Consider the following 23,533-nt stretch of genomic DNA (forward strand, 5'->3'; position numbering starts at 1 on the left):
TCTGCCCCAAGCATATTCCTAAGTGCCGGGAATCCTCCCTGCTCGCGCCCGGCTGCAAAATGCCTGCCCTGCCTGGCGTTTTCTTGCAACGTGTCGGTGGTGGAGCCCTGGCTCGCAGCGGAAGGGGGGATGTGACTCCTCGCTGGAGAAGCCGAGCAGCTCGGGTGACGCCTGGGAGATTCATTCATGGCTGCGCTCCATTTTCCAGCTGTTTCTCTCCTCCCGCCGGCTCTCGGGGCTCTTGGTGCAACCCGTGCTCTTTGGGGACTTTCTCCAGGGGGGCGGGGAGGCTCGTGCTGCACTCGATGAATAGCTATAAATGGTGCTTGATGTTAGAAAACACTCGGCAAGTTACCCTAGAAACCGAGTTGTGTTTCCTGGGCTTTGCTCTGCATGTCTGACTGATATCAGGACTTGGGCTGCTGCGCTGAAACTCAGATAAAGCCCGCGGGGACTGCCAGGTGCTGCCACCTCCGCTGCAATGGGATTTTCCTCTGGAGCTGGGATAACCCCTAGGGCTGCAGGGCTGTGTGGGGAGCTGGGCAGAGGGCTGGGGGCTGCAGCTGATGCTCCTGGTGGCCCCCCAGGTCTGCGGAGGGTCAGCGCCCAGCGCCAGCCCTGTTTCTGCGGAGGATGCTTGGCCCATTTCCGTATATTCAGCACTCTGTTCCCCTTGTGGTTTCTCTCGATGCCGGCTGGCGAGCGTTGCACGGGCAGGAAGCTGCGCCGGAGCGGGCGTCCGTTTCTGCTGCCGCTTCTGACACTGGACTCGCTGTCCGCGGGAGAGCCCCGGGCTCCGCGGCGCGGCCCTGCGGTGCCGGCAAGCCTCACTCCCCACCTACCACTGCAAGGGCTCCTTGGTAGACCCACTGGAGTGGGATGGGAATGCCAGGGAAATTGCCATGTGTCAGCCCAGCAAATGTCAGGGCTGCCAGCCCCAAAAGCCATCCCAGGCCTGGCGTGTGGCCCTTGGAGAGGGGACTGCAGCATCCGCAGCTCTCCCAGGCTCAGAGGAGGCTGCGGGGGAGCCCGATCCCCATCAGCATGGCCTCGCCTGCAGTGATGCTCCAGCTCCTAACTACAGCCTTGATCTTTCTCCTGCAGCTCCTTCTGTCCTTCACGCCAGTGACTTCCAGCGGCAGAAACCATGGCACCCAAAGGAAAGGTAGGACAGGGCCAGCTCCCGGGGCTGCCTCTGCTTTCTCTGCATTGTCCTGGCTCGGGGACAGGACCAGCTGCGTCCATGCAGTGCTGTGTCCCACAGCTGCCGTGGATGTGGGGTGAGATCCTGCTGTGGAGCCTGTTGATGTTGCTGCCTCTCCTGCTGGCTCCATGGGGTGAATGGGCAAAGTGCTGGGGTTGAGGGGGTTGCAAATGGGCAGGAGGGAGGCACAGAAATCCATGCAGGAACAGAGTGGGATGGGAGGCAGATGTGGGGTCCTGGCAAGGGGAGGAAACCAGAGGTTGTCCCAGAGATGTGGTGCTTAGCAGGGAGAAATGATGTCCGAGAGGCTGGTGCGGGGGCCTGCACAGAGCCCCTCTGTCCTGCTGGGTCCTGGTTGCCTACACGTGCTGTGTGGGGGGCACCCTTGGCCGCTCCGGGTATGTGGACACCCCTGGTGAGGAGCAGAGCCCTCGCTCCTGCCTCCCAGCTCTGCGGAGAGACCCCAGGACCTTCCCACTCCCTTCCCACCTTTATCCCTCCCTAAGGGGACCTCAGCTTGGCCCCTGGCTCTGCTGCCCTCCAGGTGTGGGTGCTGTGCACCCTGGAGCTTGGGGAGCAGGAGCCCGCGTGCAGCCAGGGGATGTCTTGGCATGGCTGGAAGCCTGGGCCAGAGCAGGGAGCCCAGGGCCAGGTTCTGGAGCCGCAGCTCGTGCTTCCCACCTGTGGGGCGGGTGCTGGTGCATGGGGAAGCCAAGGCCCCGTGCGGCCATGTGTCCCAGGGGCGGGAACCGCTCCAGGTTCTGCCTCCCCTGCACCCGGAGCTGCCCGCGGGCTCGCAGAGGAGAACAAAACCTTGCTGGGAATTTTGCTTCCACCCTCCCTGCTCCGGCCTGGCCTATTTATAGCTCCCCGATCCCGGCGGGCTGCGATGACTCAGGGCTGGAGGAGGGGAGCGCGGGGGGCCGAGCGGCTGCAGCCTGGGGGATGGAGGCCGAGGAGGCCGCAGCAGCGCCAGCTCAGGGACACTTCCCTGCTCCTCGTCCCTGTTCAAGCAAGGCTACAACCAGCCTGCCAGCCCCGTCTGGCAGCTGCTCCAACCGCCCCTTGTCCTCCCTCCCACCGGAGCCTCCGGGCAGCTCCAGTGCTCCACGAGGCAGCTGTCCGTGCTGGGCGAGAAGGGCCTGGGGAGCTTACGGGAAGCAGGGCTAAATCCAGCCTCCCCGTGAACCACCTGCAATACGATCCTGTCCCCGGATCAGAGTGTCGGCAGCCAAGGTGCCTCCCCGGCTCCCTGCACAGCCTCGGGGGGATGGACCCTCCTGCGGGCAGCGATTGTCCCTGCCGTGCAGGAGGTCAGTGCTGGAGTTGGTCCCATGGCGGGAATGGGGCTTTTCCCCTTCTTCCCCTCACTGCTCCCAGTGGCTTCCCCGCTGCTGCGAGGGACTGAGCGCCCACAGGAGACGGCAGAGCTGCCCTTGCATGGCCCAGCACACGAGGGACCTTCTGGCTCGTGCCCAGCAGGTCTCGGTTCTGATCCTGGCTGCCCTTGCCCTGTCAGGGACCTGGCAGTGTGGGGCCTTTGCTGTCTGGGGACAAGCTGGCATTAAATGCCAATAATCTTGGGCCTTTATGCTACTACCAGGGATTTTAAGGCTAGCAGCAGTTCCTGGGCGAGCCTGGGAGATGTGCGTACCTGCTTGGCACATGATAAAAATTGGGTTGAATGATGTGCTTTAAGAGCTTCCCAGGGCCCTGGAGCTGCTTGCCTGGCTCTCTGCTCTCCAGCAATGCTGCTCAGGAGATTCTATCCAGCTCTTTCCTTCTCCATTGGGGTGATTTCTCAGTTCCTTATGCGAGTTGTGGAGCGCAGCAGGTTTCACATCTGCTTCCATCCCATGTTCAGGCAGCTTTGTCAGGCTTCCTCCGGGCATATTCCCTGCTCGCGTGTTAGCTGTGAAGCAGCTCACGTGGGGAAGTCAGGGATACAGAGAAAACCTGGGCCCATGTTCCCCTGTGCCTTCACTTAGATGGTTTTGTTCCGCCGTATCCCTTGTGCAGAGCCTCGACAGCCCTGAAGGTGCCAAGATGCAGCCAGAATGAAGTGGGTGATGCCACCTTTGGGCATTTCTCAAGTTCCTGGGAGAGCCTTTCCTTGTAGTCCTTGCCTTCCCAGCTGGGAACCAAAAGTGTTGAAGGAATCTGCTCCAAAACACTCAGCCCTTGCTGGCGTGGATAAGGAGGATTGTGTTTAACTTTTAAATACACTGTACGATGGGCAAATAAAGAACAATGCTGTGGAGATAAGAGAAGGAAGGTCATGTACTACAGTGACCTGGAATGCAAACAGTTTATGCTTGATAACAAATGAGAGGAGATAATTGAAAAGACGAAAGAGTGTTTGAAGCTAAGCTTTACATTCAGAGAGCCCAAAAAGGGAGCTGATCTCACCCTGCTTCCACTCACCATCTGCATCTCCACCTTCTTTTTCCCTTTTTTTTTTCCTCCCCTGTATCCAAGCTGGGCCCTGCTGGGAAAAGGGCATGGAGCCATGGGAGTATCTTTTTCTCTTTTCATTTTCTTATCTCCTTTCTCCTAGGTCTACAGAGGGTCAGTGAAGGACTTTCCAGGCTTCGATGCCAACCAGGATGCAGAAGCATTGTACAATGCTATGAAAGGATTTGGTATGGATCTTCCTCCCAAGCATCATTGCCCTAAATGTCCCCTAATCCATTGGGTTGGGCCCTTGCAAGGCTGAGCATTCTGTATTGCTGCCCTTTCAGCACCCCGTCTGTTTTAGCAGCTTGCCAGGACTTTGCCTGGCTCCCTTCTGTTGCCCATCAGCACCAGAGCTTGTCAGGTGCTGCCCCTGGCTCTGTCCCTGCTCCTGCTCCACCCAGCCCCAAGTCAGAAGCGGTTTTGGGTATAGCAGGGTCTTTAAGATGAGCCCTGGTGTAGGGGGGACAGGACTAAATGCTCTTGTTGGGTGCTGTCCTGCAGGCAGTGACAAGGAGGCCATCCTGGACCTCATCACATCCAGAAGCAACAAGCAGCGAGTGGAGATCTGCCAAGCCTACAAGTCTCTCTATGGGAAGGTAATAGCAGAAACAGCCTGTGGCCCAGGCCACTGTTGTGAGGTCCAGCAGCTGCCTTGACGAGCCAAGGAGGAAAGGGCCTTAGTGCTCCCAGTGCCCTGCAGAGGCAGAGCTGCCTCCTGGGCCAGTGGCCTGGCCTGCTGCTCCCTGCGGATGGGAGCTGCTTTTCCCAGCGCCTCTCCCCCCCCTCTCCACCAGGACCTCATTGCTGACCTCAAGTACGAGCTGACAGGGAAGTTTGAGAGGTTGATCGTGAGCCTGATGCGTCCCCCTGCCTACAGCGATGCCAAGGAGATCAAGGATGCCATTGCGGTAAGGGGTGGGGGGCAGCCCCTGCAGAGCCCCCTCCAGCACCACCCCAACCTGCCCTGCAGTTCACGGGGCCCCGTCTCTCCCCGCAGGGCATCGGCACTGATGAGAAGTGTCTCATTGAGATCCTCGCCTCGCGCACCAACCAGGAGATCCATGACATTGTGGCCGCCTACAAAGATGGTGAGGACCGGGCTTGGGCAGGTGGGGTAAAGGGCAGAGCTATGGGGATCTAGCTGCAGGCCCTGATTTCTCCTCCTACCAGCTTATGAGAGAGACCTGGAGGCTGATGTTGTTGGCGACACATCAGGTCACTTCAAGAAGATGCTGGTTGTTCTGCTTCAGGTAGGTCCAGCTGGCCTACCCTGCACTGGTGGAGGCCAAGTGAGCCAGGCAGGGCTGAGCTAGTGTCTGTCCTGCAGGGCTCCAGGGAGGAGGATGATGTGGTGAGCGAAGACCTGGTGGAGCAGGATGCCAAGGTAAGGCCTGGCAGATTGCTGGGATGGGGTGGCATTTGGGCAGGGATGGGATGGATCCCTCAGTCCAGCTCTGAGGCTGTGAAACACAGTGGGTGCTGAGGGTGTCTGTGCTTGTGCAGAGCCCAGCACGAACAGCACTGTGATTTGGTCTCTTTGATGTCTTCTCCATCCCTCAAGGACCTTCTGGAAGCCGGCGAGCTGAAATGGGGCACCGATGAGGCCCAGTTCATTTACATCCTGGGCCGGCGAAGCAAGCAGCACCTCCGCTTGGGTGAGCCTCACCATGAGATCAGGTTTGGGCTGGACAAACCTGGCTGGACACCTTGCTCCCCAGGGCTCCACTCTCTGGAGCCAAGTGCCAGGCTTTTGTCTGGTGGTGAGGACATCCTTACTGCAAACATTGCTCAGGATAGTCCTAAGCAGCAACCAGGCTTTAAAATTATGGGGTCAGCTGAGCCCGCTGTGGCTGTGCTGATGTCCCTCCTGGATGGCTCACGTGGCTGGACAGACACTTAGGGGGGATGGATAGGAGGCCTACAGGCTTCCCTGCAGTGGCAGGTGCCTAGAGCTGCCTTTGCCACCTGCACAGGCAGCACTGGGACACCCGAGCCCTGGGATGTCCTGTCTAGAGGGGCTCCCATTGCCCAAGGGGGCAGCACCGCTCCTGCCAGTAGGTGCTGGTCGCTTTGGGAGGGCTCAGTGGGCCTCGTCTCACTTGTGTTCCACAGTGTTTGATGAGTACCTGAAGATCTCGGGGAAGCCCATCGAGAGGAGCATCCGGGGAGAGCTGTCCGGTGACTTTGAAAAGCTGATGCTGGCAGTGGGTAAGAGCCGTGGTGGCTGGGGATGCTGCAGGAACATCTGCCTTGCTGGGGATGGGAGGTCTTATTGAAAGAGCTGATGGGGCTGGCACTTATGGCTGTGTCAGGTGTTAGGTAGCTAAATACAGGCATGTGCCCTTGAGAGGGACGTGTGTGAAGAGCAGTATGAGCTGAGAAGAGAGAGATGTCTCAGGCACAGAAAGTGTCCTTGATCCCTCACACCTAAAACTAAGAGTTGAAGAATTCCTCCTGCTGGAAGGGAACCACACAGATTTGCAGCTCCTGGCAGTGCCAATACCTGCAGTGCGTGAGCCCAGCTTAGGGATGGGGCAGATACAGTCATTCAGGGAGGCTGCTCCAGGAGAGGCAGTGCCAGCAGACAGCTGGGAGCAGGACGGGTGGGGATGGAAGCGTGGTGACAGAGAAGGGAGCAGGAGCTCGGAGACCTGGGGATGATGCCCCTGGGTTGGGGGCTGGAGTGAGAGCAGCCCAGCATGCTTCGTGGCCTCTCACCTGCCCTCTTCTTCCCACAGTGAAGTGTGTCAGGAGCACGGCAGAGTATTTTGCTGAGAGGCTCTACAAGGCTATGAAGGTGAGTGGATCACCAGAGCCACGAGGCTCCTTCGCAGCCCTGGGGGAGCAGAGCAGAGGAAAGTCCTGGCCCTGATGTGCAAGCCCTGTTCCTTAGTGCCCATGAGAAGCCCTGCAAGTCTCTTCCCTGCTCTCTGCCACAGTGGACACTCGCTGTGAAGATAGGTCCTGTATGACCCTGGAGTCCTTGAGTCTCCTCTGCACCCCAGGGTAGAAGCAAAGTCATCTCCTCCAGCAGGGGAGACCAGACCTCCAAAGCACGTGTTCATGACACAGGGTCCCAGGCGGGTGGGCTGAGTGACCTCCCTGGGTTTGTCCCCTGCGCCAGGTCCATGGCAGGGCCACATGGGCTGCCCAGCCTGCACCTTTTTCTGTTCCAAGACTTGATCCCAGAACTCATCCGTTGCAGGGGCTGGGCACAAGGGACAACACGCTGATCCGCATCATGGTCTCCCGCAGCGAGATCGACATGCTGGACATCCGAGAGGTATTCAGGACCAAGTATGAGAAGTCTCTCTACAACATGATCAAGGTGAACGTTACGGGGTTGTTGCCTGCTGAACTCCTGCTAACAGGGTTCTCCCTGGCACCTGCATGCCTGTGAGAGCTGCATGTCCTGCCCCGCACAGGGTGCAATTCTCCAACTCTGTCATTTCAGGAAGACACATCTGGCGAGTACAAGAAGGCCCTGCTGAAGCTGTGTGGAGGAGATGATGAGTAAGAGTGCCTGTCCTTCCCTTGGACTGTCCCTCTGGGTCCCCTTGGGGTTGTGCTGGGTACGAACGTCCTGTGGAGCCTTGTGGAGCCCCACGCTGACAGGTTTTGCTCCAGGACAGCAGCACTTGCAATCAGTCCGGAGGGCTCTGCAGCCCTTGTGTGACAAACCCTAGTGCCACATCTCTCCTTGGCACCAAGCAGTGAGAGGGGCTGCGCGTCCTCCCATCCCCTGGGCTGGGGTGATGGGTATGCAGAGCCCCCTTGCACCAGAACCAGCCCTGATGATGCCCACAGGGCCAAGCAGAGGAGCGGGGCGGCTTGTTGGGGTGGCATTGGTGGCCGGGGAGCAGCGCCGGCGCCCTGCGCTCACCGTGCTCGTGTCCTTGCCCTCCCTTGCAGTGCCGCGGGTGAGTTCTTCCCCGAAGCGGCGCAGGTGGCCTACAGGATGTGGGAACTTAGTGCGGTGGCCAAAGTGGAGGTCAGCACCCCCTCCTGCCCGCCTCGGCCCCTCGCTGCGCTCCTGCCCGCTTGGAAATCACTGCTGCTCTCTGCACGCCGGGGCCACCCGGCACCTCCTCTCTCTTGCTGTCTTCTCTTGAGACCTTTGGTCCTCCTCTGGTGTTGGGCATGAGGTTGGCGTGATGTAACCCTGGCAGTGCCGTGGACTCCACTAACCAGATCTTGCTCTTTCTCAAGCCTGGCTTTGCTGGGCTGGCAGGCACTGCATGTCTGTGCAATGCCCCCTGTGCAGCCTCCACTTTGGTGCACGGTGGGGCTGAGCTGCTCCTGGGCAGCTGGCACCGAGGCTGGGATGGAAACCTGGCCAGATGGGAGGTCTGTTGGTCCTCACACTGGGGAGCATGCAGTGCGTGTGCAACCGGGAGGCAGGTGGAAGGTGCCCGTCTGGCTGCAGGTGATGGGAAGAGGTGGGTAGAGAAGCGCCCTGGGTGCAGCTCGCAAGGGAGAGCACCCTGTTACCTTTGGAAGCTGTTTGAGGAGGGCAGAACTGCACCTGATGAGGGTTAGGAGCAACTCCCCCTTTGGGATGATGCAGTCAGACCAGCGGAGGGGTCCGTACAGCTGGGGAGAAGGTTACACAGTGAGACACGGGTGTCCGCTGCCGTCTCCTCCCCAGCTTCCTCCGCCGGCCTGGGCGCGAGGGCACGTCCGCCCTGATACCTGGCGCTTGCACTAACCCACCACCTGCTCTGGCCTCCGCTTGCTGGTTGGCACCGTCCCTGCCTCCCTGTGTCCCTTGGGAGTGAGCCTGACCCCTCTCCGTGCTCCGCAGCTGCGAGGAACCGTGCAGCCCGCACGAGACTTCAACGATGACGGCGACGCGCAGGTGCTCAGGAAGGCGATGAAGGGGCTGGGTAAGTGGTGGAGCAGGGAGCAGAAAAACCATCCTGGCCCACCCAGCACTGCAAAATAAATCAGAGAGGAATAAGCAGCTTCAGAGCTGTGTTCCTACCCCTTTTCAGTGTCCCCAGTGTGCAGGGATGTGCTGTCACCAAGTGGTGACGTGCCCATGGCTGTGGGTGACACGGTGCCCGTCCCTGCGCCAGGCTGGCCAGGAGGGTGCGGAGCTCTTGGGCCTGGGTCTCGTGGCTCTCTGCAGCGTCGCTGCTGTCGTTGCAGGCACAGATGAAGGGGCCATCATAGACGTCGTCACGCAGAGGAGCAATGCGCAGAGGCAGCAGATCATAAAGGCCTACAAGGCCCACTACGGCAGGGTAATGCATCCCCGCTCCCCATCTGCTCCCGCCCTCTCGCCCTCATTCCTGATCCTCACCGAGTCCTCCTGGAGGGGAATCCAGGAGTTTTGCTTTGTCCTCCCAATGGCTTCCTTGAAAACAGAGGCTTTCAAAGTGGTCTCCCATCTTGCATGTGCCAGCACCCCAAAGCAAGAGCATCTGTTTCCCTCCACTCTGTAAGGTCCTGGCTCCTGCATGGAGGATGCCAGAACTTTGTTTTCCCCAGATCCATCCCCAAAATGTGATTTTAAAGAGCCCCAAAGGTTTGAGATATGCCTCATTTCTAAGCAAGAGGGTCTTCTTGCTGTGGCCAAGGAGATGGCACGAGGAATATTTTTCTTCTATAGGAAGAAATAAGGGCTTGGGGCCTTCTAGCTCTAAGGAGCTGGTCAAATGCCTTTCTCCTTATTCCCCTCCACTTTTCCTTTATACAACCACCTGCTGGCAGGGAGGATTTGGAATAGTTCCAGTTTCTCCTTGCATTGCTCATAGGTGGGTGTCCTGGGCTGTTTTTTCCCCTGCTTTCTCCCTGTTGTTGCCTAGGCCGATCCATCCCTGCCAAAGGAGCAAGGGACAGGCAGAGTCTAATGCCCGAATGCTTTTGCAGGACCTGATGGCCGATCTGAAATCGGAGCTGTCGGGCAGTTTGGCAAAGCTCATCCTTGGGCTCATGCTGACCCCCGCGCAGTACGACGCCAAGCAGCTGAGGAAGGCAGTGGAGGTAACTAGTGCCTGCAGGAACAGCCTCAGTGCATGGGTATTTGTCAAACGCTGGAGGATGGCACACTTAAATCTGGCCCGGATATGAAAGGAAAGCAGAGCAAAAAGCATCTTATTGATAAATTTTATATAAAGCCTCTCAGCAGGCTGCGGGCTGCTTTGCACGTATCATGTTTTGCAGCAGGAGTCAGCGCCTTGCTGACCAACCCACGCAGCCAGTGTGGGTGCAGAGCAGATATGTGGTGCTGGGCAGCAAGATCTGCACTGGTGGTGAGGCTGAGCACCCTCCATCTCCCTGCAGCTCTAACAACTGCATCCTGCTGTGTTACAGATGGGAAACAGCCTGCACATGATGAGCACTGCTAGGCTCACAGCAAACATGGTCTTCGTGGCCAGCCCTGCTCTCCCCTGATTTTGTGCAGCTCCAGGAGGGGAGTTCACTTGCAGGCCCTAGAAATGACTGAATAAATCTCAAGCCACCTGGAATAGCTGGAAAGGGGAGGAATCGTGTGACCTAGAGCTGCTTGGGGCGATGCAGCGCTGGGCTCCGTGCAGCTCCTGTGCTGAGCCCTGCAGCACCCTCCATGCCACTCTCTCCCAGGGGGCCGGCACGGACGAGGATGTCCTCATCGAAATCATGGCCACAAGGAACAACCAGGAGATCAAGGCCATCAATGAGGCCTATCAGCAAGGTATGGCAGCAAGTCCCAGCATGGGGAGCATGCAGGGTGCACCAAGGGTCCTGGGATGGGCAGGGAGAATCGAGGGTGTTCACGAGGCCCTTTGCCAGTGCTTGGAGTACAAGTGCTGTCTGTGGGCTGCATCCATGGCTTGATGTGGTGAAGGTGCCTTAGTCCTTCCAGGTAATGGCAGCTCTTACTCAGGCCCAAGGCTTCACAAAAAAAGCAGTAGAAAGATGGGGCAAGACTGGGCAGAAAACACAGACCTGTCCTGTAGCTTCTCACATCTCTCAAACCATGTGCTTTTCTCTGCCTCTTTCATTCATGTCCCCCTTCTCCCTAGGGAACTGAAGGAGCTGCAGGATCAAGGTTAATCCCTTAGCTCTTGGAGCCCCTTTGGTTTTAAGCTGGTACCATCTCTGGCTGGTAACCCCCAGGAGGGTGCTGGTCCAGAGCCTCTCCAGGTCATGGTGGAATACTCCTAACTCTGCCAGCACAGTTTCCTCCCTGGAGATGTCATTGGCAATGGCCCTTTACCTTCCTGAGTATAAAGAACAGGTGCCTCTGCTCTATTCCAGGGAATTAGAGCTGTTGAGCTCATTGCCATTCCCTGGGCCATCAGGTGGGGGCATCTGCTTAAGGGATGCTCAATCCGGTGCATTGCCACCACCCTGTGCAGCTGCAAGCGTTTCCCAAGGGGAATCACTGGCACAAAATGGGCTGGCGAGTGGAAAGCAGAGCCAGACCCTGAGTGCAGGGCTCAGCTCTCCTCTTCCTCCCCAGCCTACCACAAGCGCCTGGAAGATGACCTGAGCTCTGACACATCAGGGCATTTCAAGAGGATTCTCGTCTCCCTGTGCCTGGTAAGGGCAGCTCTCGCGACTGTGTCCCTGTACTGCCACATAGGAGAGGGTCCCCATGGAGCAGGGGGGATGTGTGTGGATGTGGTTTAGGAGAGGACAGTCCAAGTATTGTTGAGTGGCTGGGCAGGGTTGCTGGACTCTTTGCATCCCCTCATTTGGGCTTTCCCAGAGGTGTTTGCTCCCCAGCTCCATGTATTTTTTTATGTATTGAAACACAGGGCAACCGTGATGAAGGACCAGAGAACCTCACACAAGCTCAGGAGGATGCCAAGGTAAGGGCTGTACTGGAGGCTCCCTGAGCAAACAGGGATGGGAAGTGGAGATGCTTGAGGCTTTCCTAGCTTCACCAAGAGCTAGATGGCCTGGCCATGCTGTTTTGGTGTTTGGGTGTAAGAGACCGATGACATTATGTCTCCTGGTTTGGAAATTGGTTCCCTGAGGATGCTAACAGTGCTGGGGCAGCATCGCTGTAAAGCTATAAGGGAGAATGTGCAAAGTGAAGTGAAGCCTTTGGTGGTGAATCTGCCAGGTGTAGTTGCCACAAACAGACCAGTGCCCTGAGCTGCTCTGCTCCTAGCAGAGGTTAGTTCCTGCACATGGAGGCTGCAGAACATGAGAGCAGGCAGAGACCCTGCCCAGGAAGATCCCAACACCCTTTATTGGGCTCCTTAGATAGTGAGCATGGCCTGGAAGGGGGATAGCCAGGCACGCAGGGCAGAGCTTTGTGTCCTGCTGTGGTGCCCTGTCCTTCCCCTCCCTTTCCTTTGACATGCAGCGAGATGTGCCTGGGCGATGCTTGGAGGGGGCAAGGGGCTCGCTGCTGCAGAGAGCCCTGCTCGAGGGCCTGGCCCCGGGGGCTGCTCTGTGACCCTGCTGTCGCCTCCCCAGCTCGCTGCAGCTCCCGCCTGCTCCGTTCTGCTCCGCGCCGCCCGCGCTAGCGCCGGGGCCGCGGCCGGCAGAGGGAGCGGGTGCCGCGCTCCTGCTCTGCTTGCCTGCCGCTTGCTGCCGAGAAAGAGAGAGCCAGGGAGGAGAATCGCCACTCGTGGGGCACCCACCTGTGTTTTTGTCAGCAAAGCTGACCCCTGCTTGGACTCCTGGAGTGGGCCTGGCTGCCCTCAGCCTTGGCTGTGTTTACAGGATCCTCAACCACAGCACCTGCCCTGGCAGGGGGCTGTCCCCATCTCTTTCCCCAGTGTCCCTGGCTGCCACTTGCATGTTCCCAGGGAGCCTTCAGGGTCCCTGAGCTGGCAGCACCCCTGTGCCTGGAGCTCAGCAGGTTCTGCCTGGGCGCTGTGGGGTCTGGAGGGGCTTGATTTGCTTGGCCGAAGCAGCCAGCAGTGTCGGGCCAAACAGAAAAAGGACACGGGTGGCTCCTAAAACAACAGCCACTCACGAGAGATCAGGGGACACATTTTAGGTGCAGCTCTTTTTTTTTTTTTTTTTTTTTTTTTTTTTTTTTTTTTGCATCAACTAGTGACTGGAGTTCAGTCCTGTCTCTTTCTTTCTCTGCCAGGTTGTTGCCGAGACCCTGGTGAGTGCCTGCCCTATTGCTCCTCAACCTTGTGCATGTCTAAGGGGATGCTCCAGGCCGTGGGTGCTGGGCTGGAGGAGCATCCCTGGCTCCTTCGGACACAAGGGCTGTGCCCGCTTGCTTGGGACTCCCCAGGGGACAGGGTGGCAAGGTGACAGGCAGGCTGGCAAGAGGACAGCTGGATGCAGTGCTGCAGAGGTCACGACTGGGGAGAGATGAGCTGCCCTTCGCAGGGCTGGGGACCAGTCCTGCCCCTGGCTGCAGGGGAGGGCAGAACAGGGACTGGCACCAGCTGTAACAGGGGCTTCACCCACACGTAGCACTAATGTGACCCACTGTGGAGGGTGGTCTGTGTGTCTGGCAGACCTGTCTTGCATGTCCAATATTGATTATTCCCCACATGAAGAAAAAATAAACACTAGCATTGTGCATTTTTTTCACAAAAACTGGAAATCATCTTTTTTTGTTTAGAGGTAATGTGTCTATGTATGTATATGTGATTGCTACCTATGCTTACTCTTCTCCAAGAGCCTTTTTTTTTTTTTATACATATGTATATTTATAATTTTAAAAGACTAGGGAAACTTCTAAGATCAGAAAATCTCTTTGCGAGCAGCAGTCCAAGACTGGCTGTCCCAGGAAGAGCTGTTTGACGTCTTTGTCCCTCTCCACTAGGCCCTTTCCACTGCTCCCCTCTTCACTCTGGTTTGCTCTTGCAGAAACTCGCTGACGTCTCCAGCAATGACTCCGGTGACTCCCTGGAGACCCGCTTCCTCAGCATCCTGTGCACCCGCAGCTACCAGCACCTCCGCAGAGGTAGGACCTCTGCATCTCGGTAGGACCAATGCTGCGTGTATCCACCAGCCCCATGGGGACATAAGTGCTTTGATAAGTCCCCTGAGGGTGGAAGGGGGTTGGATGCAGGCAGAGGGAGGCTGGGGTGGTTGGGTTGTGTCTTCAGCAGTGTTGGGAATGGGGGGATGAGATTTCTGATGGGGGCAGGGGTCTTCGAAGGATGTGGTGTGGCCTTGCATGGGTGGCTGAGGCTGCCGATGGTGGCACCTGACCTGGTCCTGTGCAGTCTAGGAGTCTCTGTTTTTAGGATTTGGGGCTCTTGGGTGTCTTGTCCTACTGCCCCAAGGCTCTGGGTCTGGCATGGAGCCACTTGGTGCTGACCTTTTCCTCTTGTCCATCCCTAGTGTTTCAGGACTTTGTTAAAATGACCAACCATGATGTGGAGCATGCCATCAAGAAGCGGATGTCAGGAGATGTTCGGGATGCATTCGTGGCCATCGGTCAGTGTCTGTTGGGTGCCCCTGGAGGCCCTCTTAGGGCTGCTCAGCAAAGCAGGGTGTCCCCGCCACCAGTTCCTTTACCTGTCTGCCAAGGCAATGCTCCCATTGGCTTCCAGTCATGGAGATTCCATGTGCCAGTGGATTGGGATGTTTACAGGACCATCCTATGAGAGCCCTGGGTGACTGAGGAGGGTTTTGCACTGGCCCCAATGGAAGGGCAGGGGGGTGGAGGTGGCTATTCCATGCCCAGTGGTGTCTACTGTGCTTCAGCAGTGTCCTTGGGGTGTCACAGAGCTGGGAGCCCCCTGACTGTCCCCCGTCTGTGTTGCAGTGCGGAGCGTGAAGAACAAGCCTGCCTTCTTCGCCGACAAGCTCTACAAGTCCATGAAGGTGAAAAGGGGCTCCTTTGGGGATGGGCTGCAGGGGCAGGAGTGGTGGCAGGTGGGACACCCTTTGGGGACCAATTGAGCCCCACAGCAGCAATGGCGTTTGGCCTCCTCTGGCCATTCCTGAGGGAGCAGGGCCAGGCTCAGCTCAAGCTGTTAATTGAATGGCTGTCTGGCATTAGTGGGGGTGCAACAGCTCTGTGTCTTGGGGCAGCAAACTCAATACCATGTCTGAGGGGAGCCCCAGACTTGAGCTGTGCCGGAGACACTGGGAGGCTGCTGGGACCCCATTCCCTTCCGAGTTATTTGTTCCAGCTCCCCTTTGCAGGGTGCGGGCACGGATGAGAGGACCCTGACCCGCATCATGATCTCCCGGAGTGAGATTGACTTGCTCAACATCCGCGGCGAGTTCATAGACCTATTTGACAAATCGCTGCACCACGTGATCGAGGTGAGGAGGGTCTGTGGGTGGCATCCCTCCCTGCTGCGTCTTGTCCTTGAGCCTCATGTGGGACCCTGTCTGGGAGCAGTGCTGAGCACTCCCTGGCTGCAGCACAGCCTAGGGAGGCAAGAACAGCCCCAGCCAGCCTGGTTTAGTGGGTATGTGAATGGGCTGCACTGCTCATAGTTCAGCTCCCTGGAGCTTGCTAAGGTCCCCATGCCATTTACAATGGAAATACTGGTGCTGATCCCTCCTCGAGGGCTGGGGGGGCAGCCGGCAGGTCCTGCTCCTGTCTCCAGTGAGCTGCAGGGATCACTGGTGGCAAGAGCCGTGCGTGGCGCGCCCCAACACGGGCTTCCCTCTTGCAGAAGGACACGTCGGGCGACTACCGCAAGGCTCTGCTGGCCCTGTGTGGGGGCGAGGACTAGGCCACGGGGGCCACCACGGAGCTCTCCGTCCGCGTCTGAGCCAGCACGCGCGCACACCGCCTTGATGTCACTGCAGCTTTGGGGGCTTCGGGGGACACTCGGTTCCTCTCTGGAGACGACTCACTTTGTGCCAGGGAGCGGCACCGCGCTGCAAGCAGGGGAGCCTGGGGTGGGTTGCAGAGGGGTCTCTGTAGGGGGATTATTATGTCTGTCTCAGTGCAAAATGATTCATACTCAAATGTACCACTCACCCAGTAATTTACCCAGAGCAGTAAGACAATTTTAAATCTCAACAATAAAACCTTGATGTTGCTGTCCTGAGGCTAAGGCCACTCTATTTAGTGCAGCAGGTTTGGGTGGGAAGGGGAGTGCCTCTTTGCTCCTGTGGGCAAATGTGTTCAGCCTGGGCAGGGAAGCACCTAGGACTTGGGCACAAGGCTACCACATGTGCCTGTGTCTGGTGCCATGGGCTTTGCTGGGCACCTCTCAAGCTCCCTGGTGCGTCTCATGCTGCTTCCCTCAGGGCTGTGGCCGAAGCCTGGATTGTGGTGATGGTATCACAAACCAGAGGTGTGGAGCCGAGTTGGTGGCTTGTCCTTGGGTGTAGTTTCCCGTGCCCTCAGCCTGCTCAGGGGCTAGTTGCGAGGCTAGATTGTTTGCATTTCCCCCAGTTCCCAGAAGAAAAGTACTGGAATTCCCAAAAGTGGGAAATCCCGGCGCTTTCAATTGTTTCCAAGTCAGAACAAAGCCCCATAACTCCCCAAACTTTCCCTAGAGCAGCCTGGTGAGGAAAGGCTCACCTTCAAAATATCAAAGCAGTATTAGAAATAATAATGTAATATTATTAAAACATCAAAACCAGGGCAGCCACTCAAGGAGCAGTAACAAGTGGAGACAAGTCACGGAAGTTGAAACAATTAATTTTGGTGTTATTCCTCTAAAAATTCTCTGAATGTTTTTGTGCTGAACATCCACTTGTGATGTTCAGTCTTTCCTGGGGGAAAAACAGCCCTCCTGGTGCTTTTTCACCCCCTTGGATGCGGATTTGTGCTCCCCTGTTGTGCCTGCATGGCACAGCTATGTACAAATTGCCTTCCCCAAAGGCAGCTGGGTGACCTGAATGGACCTGACCCCTCTGCAGCTCCCATTTTGTCTGATTTGATGAGAAATTGCTGCCAGGACTGAGCAGATCCCAGACTCGCAGAATGGTTGATTGGAAGCGACCTCTGGAGAGCATTTAGTCCAACCCTCCTATTCAAGTAGGGACACCCGGAGCATGTGGCACTGGGTGGCATCCGAGATCTTTTTGAAGATCTCTAAGGAAGGAACCTCCACAACCTCCTCACAGGATTCTCATCTCATGGTCGCTGCATCCATGGGTGTTGGGAGTTAACTTAAAATGCACTGAAAGAAGAGATAAAGAAGAGATAACGCATCGGATGTTTGGAGGGGAGGATGCGAGCGCTGCGCTCTGCCCGCCTGTCCCGTCCTGGCGCTCAGCGCTGCAGCTCTCAACCTGTTACCACAGGATGAAGCCCCTGAGGGCTGAGCTCGGCAGCTGCGATGACGGTGCCAGTGCTCAGCCCAGCTTGCTCGTGGCTCCCTTGTTAAAGCTGAGGCTATTCCAAGCGTGGGATGTGCGCAGGGGTGTGTGCGTGTGCATATCCTGGGCACAGAAGTGCCTGCGCCAGGGTATTTTCCGGCTGTGACGTGATGGGTTGTGCTGGGTGACCCTGCCGCCCGCCTGCCCTGACGTGCCACAGGGAAGCACGGGAGGTGACACAGCCCTTTGGGCTCTGCTCCCCCAGGCCGGGCTCCAGGGAGCTGCATCCGCCAGCTCTCCCGGCTGCCCCTGATGCGGCGCCTTTCGTTCCCACACAGCAGGAATTTCCCTGGCAGGGTGCGGCCATGAACCCTGCTCCCGGCTGCTCCGCTCCCGGCCGCTCCTGCGTCCAGGGCAGGATACCAAAGCTGCAGCGCTTGGGCACGGGGAGGGAGAGCAAGGTGGGATTTCCAAGGGAATCCCTCTCCTAGAGGATTCCTCCTGGAAACGCCTGGGCAGGGAGCTGGTCACCCTCTGTCACCTAGTCCCCAACACTGCACTAGTCTGTCCCCAGCAGCTGCTGCTACAGCTGGGGCAGAAACCGGCCAGCAGCGTTTTAATCACTACAAACATTTAAGTATATTTAAGCACATCCTGTTTGAGCATCGGGTATCCGAGCATCCTGCCTTTGCCTTGCTGTGGATAGCAGCATATCTGGAGCTAATCACGGTGGGCTCCCCACGATGGAGACTGCAAGCTGGATGGAGAGCATGGGGAGCTCAGCCACTTGCAACACATCCCAAGTGCTCCGTTGCTTTTACAGGATGCAAGCAGACTGAGTCTGGTTTTAAATGCACTTCTCCATGGAATGAAGCAGTGGAAGAAGCCCGGTGAGCAGCACGGAGACAGGGGCTGACGGAAGCAGTTGTGCTCCCATACCTGACCTCCTGTGCTGCCCTCTGCCCCGTCGAAGGAGCTGGAACAGACTAAGCGTAACCTGCAGGAAAGCAAGGGGAATTTAGGCCGGGAACATGTTTGGCGCAAGCTAAGCCTGAGAAAGGAAGAAAGGTGTTTACTTAAGAGCTCAATTATTTATGTTTCCTTTTCTCTCAATACCCAAATCAGTGAGCAAAAATTCGTGTTATTTGGCAGTAAATTGAATCCGGCACCATTCCTTGGGGCTGGGACTGTTTTGCTCTGTAAAGCAGCAGGTCACGGTCCCTATAGCAGCCCAATCTCTCTGGAAAATGCCCGTTAGAGCACAGCAGCTTCAGGAATGTCTCTGCTGCATCTGCTGGCTCCAATTCTACCCAGTTTGAGGACAAGAAGTGACACATCTCCTGCCTTGCCCTTGTAGACCCACAAGAAGAAAGGCCGCTTAAGACACGCTATGAAAGGCGAGGACAAAACAGTGGGAACAGAAAAAGAGGAAGAATGAGGAAGGTTGTCAGCAGGACAAAGGTTTGATGGTAGGTCAGTGCTGGCTGTTCAAAGTTTGAGTCTTCAGCAGAAGGAGCACACAAAGACCCAGCAGAAAAGCTATCCGTGGGCTCAGGGATTTGCGTGGCAGCAGCTCCGTCCGTGTCCAGCTGTTGTGCACATTGACCTGCAATGCGGGCAGCGAGGGCTCGCTTCCAGGCAAAGCCAGCTCTAGATTTCACAGGTTGCAACATTCCCAAAACCCCCAAGAGCCCAAGCACTGTGTGCAGAGGGCCCAACCGCTCCCTCTGAGTCAGCTCGTGGGGCCACGGGCCCTGGGAGGAGCCGCGTTCGGTGCTCAGAGACACAGCAGACATGGGTCTCTGTCTTTGACGGGGCACCACGCTACAACCTCTGAGCCACTTCCACCTCATCCGCAGTCTCCAGAGGGGTCAAACCCAGCCAGGACTTTGAGTCTTGTGAGCTGGCAATGTTGTTTTTTCCTTTTCCCTTTTCCTTGCCAAAGGAGGAAGAGCAGCAGTGACCTCCACGTCCTTGCGCTGCTCCCTGGGCAGCCCGTTCCCCACAGTGGCCCTGCACAGGGCAATGGCCAGTACAGGACAACCTGCTTTTCCCCGGCTAGGGGATAAAGACAGAACCCCATGTCGCAGAGAGCAGCGTGGAGACAGAGAGGCTCTTTGTGCGCCATAAACCCGCTACCGTCATGATCACACTGTGATCGCACTAAGCCACCCTGAGCCACCCGCGCTGCCCGAGGTGTGGGTGCTGCGCCCCAGGGCCCTGCTCCGCACCCTGCCTTCCCCGGAGCGGGTGTCCAGGACACGGCGCCTCCCGACAAGCCCGTTTCTCAGGCACGGCAGCCAGATGAAATGTGGCAGAGGGAGAGAGGAAGAGGGGAAAGTCCATTTTGTGCGTGTTGTTTATCTTGCAAATTGGGACTCAATAATTCAAAGTTAAGGCATGCTGGTATATCCTCAGAGAGTTCCCAGGAGCTGATTCTCACCGTTTGTGCCTCATCTGCTGGTAGGGCTGTACCAGGTGCCACCACAACCTGATCCCTGCTGATCATGGAGGAGGGAGCAGGGGTAAGCAAGGCCAAGGACAGTGATTTCCTCCTGTGAAGCGGGAAGCACAGAACCTGCCTCATGCTGTGGGGGGAAAGGAGCTCCCCTTCAACAAGAGGGAAAAACAAAGCGGAGGAAGCCCAGCATCCATGGAAAGTCACCACACAACTCTGACCCCTGCAAAGGCTGTGGTCTGCCATGGGTCTGGAGGATCAAGATCCTTCTCCAACTTCTCTTTTCTCCATCCCGCTGCTAAACTCTCACGTCCTGGCTCCTTCCACATTTCCTCTGTCTCTTCCCCGTCTCGCAGTAGTCCACTCTTCCCTTTTTTCTTCTTGTCCTCCCTCTTCCACCACCGCTCTCCCTTGCCCTCCATCCCAGAGCCCTCCCGTCCGGCCAGGTTAATTGGAGCTCCTGATTTGCATAGCCAGCAGATCGCAGTGTTCTGGAAATCCCCTCCTGCGGCCAGCGCTTCCTCCCGCGCTCCCCGAGCGTCACTGTCGTCCTCCTGCTTCCCTTCCCCGCTCGAAGCCCCACAACACATCAGATCAGCACGGCACCAGCTCAGCCCTGAGAGAAACCCGCTTCCGAGGGCAACAGGCACCGAACAGCAGCACCGCTGTGACCTTGAGCCCATCTAACTGCACAAATGTCCCCCGGCCCCGTGCCAACCGGCTGTGCCTGACGCCTGCCCTGCTCCTGGGCCAGCTCTCCAACACAACCACCCTGAGGAACCAGGCTCTGATGGACCCTCTCTCACCACAGCTTCTGCCCCAGCAGGGTTTGAAGGCACTGCTTGACTAGCAGTATTTAGGACCAGGGGATTTATTGGATGTTTTTGGGTGCTGGGCACCTTCCATGTGGGGTGAGTGGCAGTCCTGAATGTGCTCGCATCCAGCTCCAGGAAGGAATAGCCCAGAGAAAGCTGCTCCTGGATAGAAAAAAGGCTGGAGCAGAGGGGCAGGCAGCAGGAGCAGAGCTCATACACCCACCCCAGCCCATCCATGTGCCCTGCTGCTCTGCTGCCTGCAGCAAAACCAGCTGGAGCAGCAAACAGGGACACTCACGGTGCCCTCACGTGAATGAGCCTCAGCTGAAGGTGACAACTTCGAGCTTTAGAGCCCAGCCCTCCACAACAGAAAAACCTAGTACGTAAAAATGACAGCTATGAACTCATCTTCAGAGCCACTGACGTTCTAGTGAATCATAAATGCTTTCAAGTGAGTTTTCTCTCCTGTGTGCCCAGAGGAATGAAGAAGAATCAATGGGAGCAACAACGCCTGGCATTGGCTGGCTCTGTTCTTGTCACCGGCACTGCAGGATGGCATTTGGACCAGCCTGAGTGGGTAACCTCAGGTAAAAATAAAGCAAGCAGCCAGCTGGGTGAAAAGAGAAAAGGGGAAGTCCATATATGTTGTGTGTGCAGGCAGCAGCACAGAGCAGGGCAATTATAAGCAGCCTTTTAATTAATCTATTCACTTGGCTTCCAAGTGAGAGGCACCTTATGCACCAGTGGCACAGCACACAGGTGTTTTGTGTCCTGTGGGGTAACACCACCCAAAAGGGATGGGGAAAATCACTGGCAGCCTGGAACGAGGCAAAAACAACTCAGGTGTCGTGGAGCTCTTCCTATCAGCACAGCTGTGTTGATTAAGATTTCAGTGCCCTTGAAAAGAAGCTTCCACAGCTATAGCCCCCTCCAGCATGTTCCCTGGAGGCACTGGGAGAAGCTAGGCCTTGGCTGGGTGCTCCCAGGCCCTTCAGTAGAGCAGTCAACTAGGAGAGCAATGAAGATGCAATGGAAGAGAGCACTGCATGGATCCAGCACATCCTGGGAAGCTGATGGTGGGTGTCAGCCCCCAAGGAAGCTCACCCCTCATGCCAGCTACCTGCGCTGCTGCCACCCAAAGCAGCAAGACTACAGCAGAGCACTTTGATGGAATGGATGAGATGGAATTGGTCTCTGTAGGACAGAAATACTTAGGTCTTTGGTGTTTATTCCAGCAGCAGCTGGCTCCAGGCTTGGCTCTGACCACAAGATATCCTGGTGAAAGGTCTCCAGGACTATCTGCAATTCTGCTGAGACATTGTCTGTCTGGCTTCGTTAGTGGAGCCAGCTCTTGCCTGCTCTCCTGCTGAGAAGCATCCTCCTGTTTTGGCCAAGAATGGCCTGTTTGGGATGGAAACAGGCAGCGCAATGACAATGTCTCCCCGCAAGATACAGCGTATGCGAACCCTCTTGAATTGCTCAGAAACCAGGTGACAAAACTGATGCAACCAGCCTTTCTAGTAGTCCATAAGTGAATCACCAGACTGGATGACAGCCCCCTCCTTCCCTCTCTCTGCTGACTAATACCTGACACTGCTCAGCAGCCCCCTTTGTGTGGAAAGAATGGCAAAGAGCAGCCCTTTAAACAGTGCCTGGCTCCCTATCAAAACCACTGCGGAGCCTGTCTGGGGCCTCCATCACGGGGAATTCCCCTTCTCCATGCCTAAAAGTAAACCCAGCTGGGCTCGTCTTCCTGCATTTGGGGACTGCAGCCGGAGAGCGCTGGGAGCACCGGGCTCCCCTTCCCCGAGCCCCTCCGTGTCCTGGCCAGGTGAGTAGCACTGTGGGTTTCTTGGGGTGAGCCTATCCGAAAGGGAGCAGAGGGGAAGGGAGGGAGGTTTTTTGGTTTCCAGTCTAGAAAGATAGAAATCAGAGCCATGCCACCCCTCCCCACCCCATCTCCTCACAGAAATAGAGCAGGGCTTTGCTATTTTTTGCAGGCTGAGACACTGTCTGATAAAGAAGATGCTTTCTCATTCCATGGGACTGCATTTAGCTCTGGAGAGAGGTTTTCTGAGGGCTTTCAAGCTGGTGGGGAGGGCACAGGGAACAAAAGCCAAGGTTTCTCTCTGTCCACCTGGAGCCTGCAGGTTCCAAGCAGGGCCGTGTGCTGAGCTCTGGACACGGCCACACTCCTCTCTCATCCTCCTTAAGATCTTGGACATGAGAGCTGCCAGACCGCCCATCAGGGTCCCAGCCCAGCCAAGCTTCAAGGGCAATGTTCTAGATGGAGTGAAGAGCAGCCAGGGGAAGGATTTTTTTGTCTTTAGTCTTTATTACCCAGCCAGTCTCCTAAAACCTCTAACTGCCAAGAAGTGCTGCAGCTGAAACAGCAGATCTGCAGTGAGGGGCTTCCTTGAGAGAGCCCAGTAGCCCTCAGCTAAACCCAGTGAGCATAGGCAGAGTGAGCAGCGTGTTCCCTCACAGGAACAGGAGGGTTTTTCTGCTTCTGTTTTTATTTATGCTTTTTGTAACATCTTTCTTGTGGCAAAAGTAGCACGGGAAAGAAAGCCTGCTAGTGGGCAAGTCCCAAGGCCCCACTTGAAGCCGAAGGATGTTCCCCACAGTCCTGGCTCCTCTGACTTGTTTCTGATGTTCGGGAGCGTGCAACGCCCAGAGCAGCATCAGGGAGGAAGGGAATCAGTAACAATAACACTTAGCATGAGAGTTATTGTTCTGAGGGTTACCATTGTTCTGTGTAATTCAAGTTGGAGGGACAGACTCCTGGTTCCTCAGAGGGGAGTTCTGCGTGCTGAGGAGGTGGCGCTGGCAGCGGTGGCACCTCCTGGGACTAACGAGCCCCTCCGCGGGCCATGGGGCCCCTGGGGACTCCCGGACCGGCCCTGCCGCGGCACGCGGGCCCGCGCTGCGCGCAGCCGCCTCACGGCGCCGCCAGGCCGCACGGCCCTTATGTAGCGGCGCGCGCGCGCCCATTGGCTGCGGGGCCTGTCCGTCAGGCTGGGAATTTCCCGGGGGCGGGCGCGGCCGCCCCTCCCCCCGCTTCCTCCGGGCCGGCGGCGGCGGGACCGGCACCGGGACCGGCACCGGGACCGGCACCGGGATCGGCACCGGGCAGGTGGGTCACCCCGGGGCGGGGGGGGGGCTGCAGCGGTGCGTGCCGGGGGGGCCGTCCCGGTGCAGCGGGGTCGGCGTCGCCCCGCGGCGGCCCCGAGCCGGGGGTGCCGCTTCCCGCCGGCTCCCGCTCGCCCCTTCCCCGCGCAGCTCCGCGGGGCGCTGGGGCCTCGCGGCGCCGCTCGAGCCCCCCGGCCCGGGCCCCGCTCCGCCCCGGCTCCCGGTTACACAACGCGGGCTTTGCCGGGAGGCCGCGTCGGGGCGCGGGGTCCCCGCGCGGGGACGGGGCGGGCGCCGCTCTCGGCTCTGCCG

General features: G+C 57.5%; 1 protein-coding gene across 2 annotated transcripts; it reads left to right on the forward strand.

Annotated features, from left to right (window-relative positions):
• Positions 1-1,103: 1,103 nt before the first annotated feature.
• ANXA6 (annexin A6) lies at positions 1,104-15,588 on the forward strand. Of its 2 annotated transcripts, XM_026047528.1 has the most exons (25): positions 1,104-1,165; positions 3,762-3,846; positions 4,163-4,257; positions 4,456-4,569; positions 4,659-4,749; positions 4,832-4,911; positions 4,989-5,045; positions 5,223-5,316; positions 5,774-5,869; positions 6,400-6,458; positions 6,867-6,989; positions 7,116-7,174; positions 7,574-7,652; positions 8,466-8,547; positions 8,813-8,907; positions 9,536-9,649; positions 10,250-10,340; positions 11,112-11,191; positions 11,410-11,463; positions 12,705-12,722; positions 13,442-13,538; positions 13,922-14,017; positions 14,349-14,407; positions 14,732-14,854; positions 15,214-15,588. In XM_026047528.1, exons 1-25 carry the CDS (start codon positions 1,148-1,150, stop codon positions 15,271-15,273), a joined length of 2,019 nt encoding a protein of 672 aa, XP_025903313.1. In that variant the 5' UTR covers positions 1,104-1,147; the 3' UTR covers positions 15,274-15,588. The 2 variants fall into 2 exon arrangements, with proteins under 2 accessions (XP_025903313.1, XP_025903314.1); XM_026047529.1 differs by lacking the exon at positions 12,705-12,722.
• Positions 15,589-23,533: the final 7,945 nt, after the last annotated feature.

This window comes from Nothoprocta perdicaria, unplaced genomic scaffold, assembly GCF_003342845.1.
Source record: "Nothoprocta perdicaria isolate Ctin4 unplaced genomic scaffold, notPer1 scaffold_5, whole genome shotgun sequence".
In the NCBI taxonomy this organism is placed as follows: domain Eukaryota; kingdom Metazoa; phylum Chordata; class Aves; order Tinamiformes; family Tinamidae; genus Nothoprocta; species Nothoprocta perdicaria.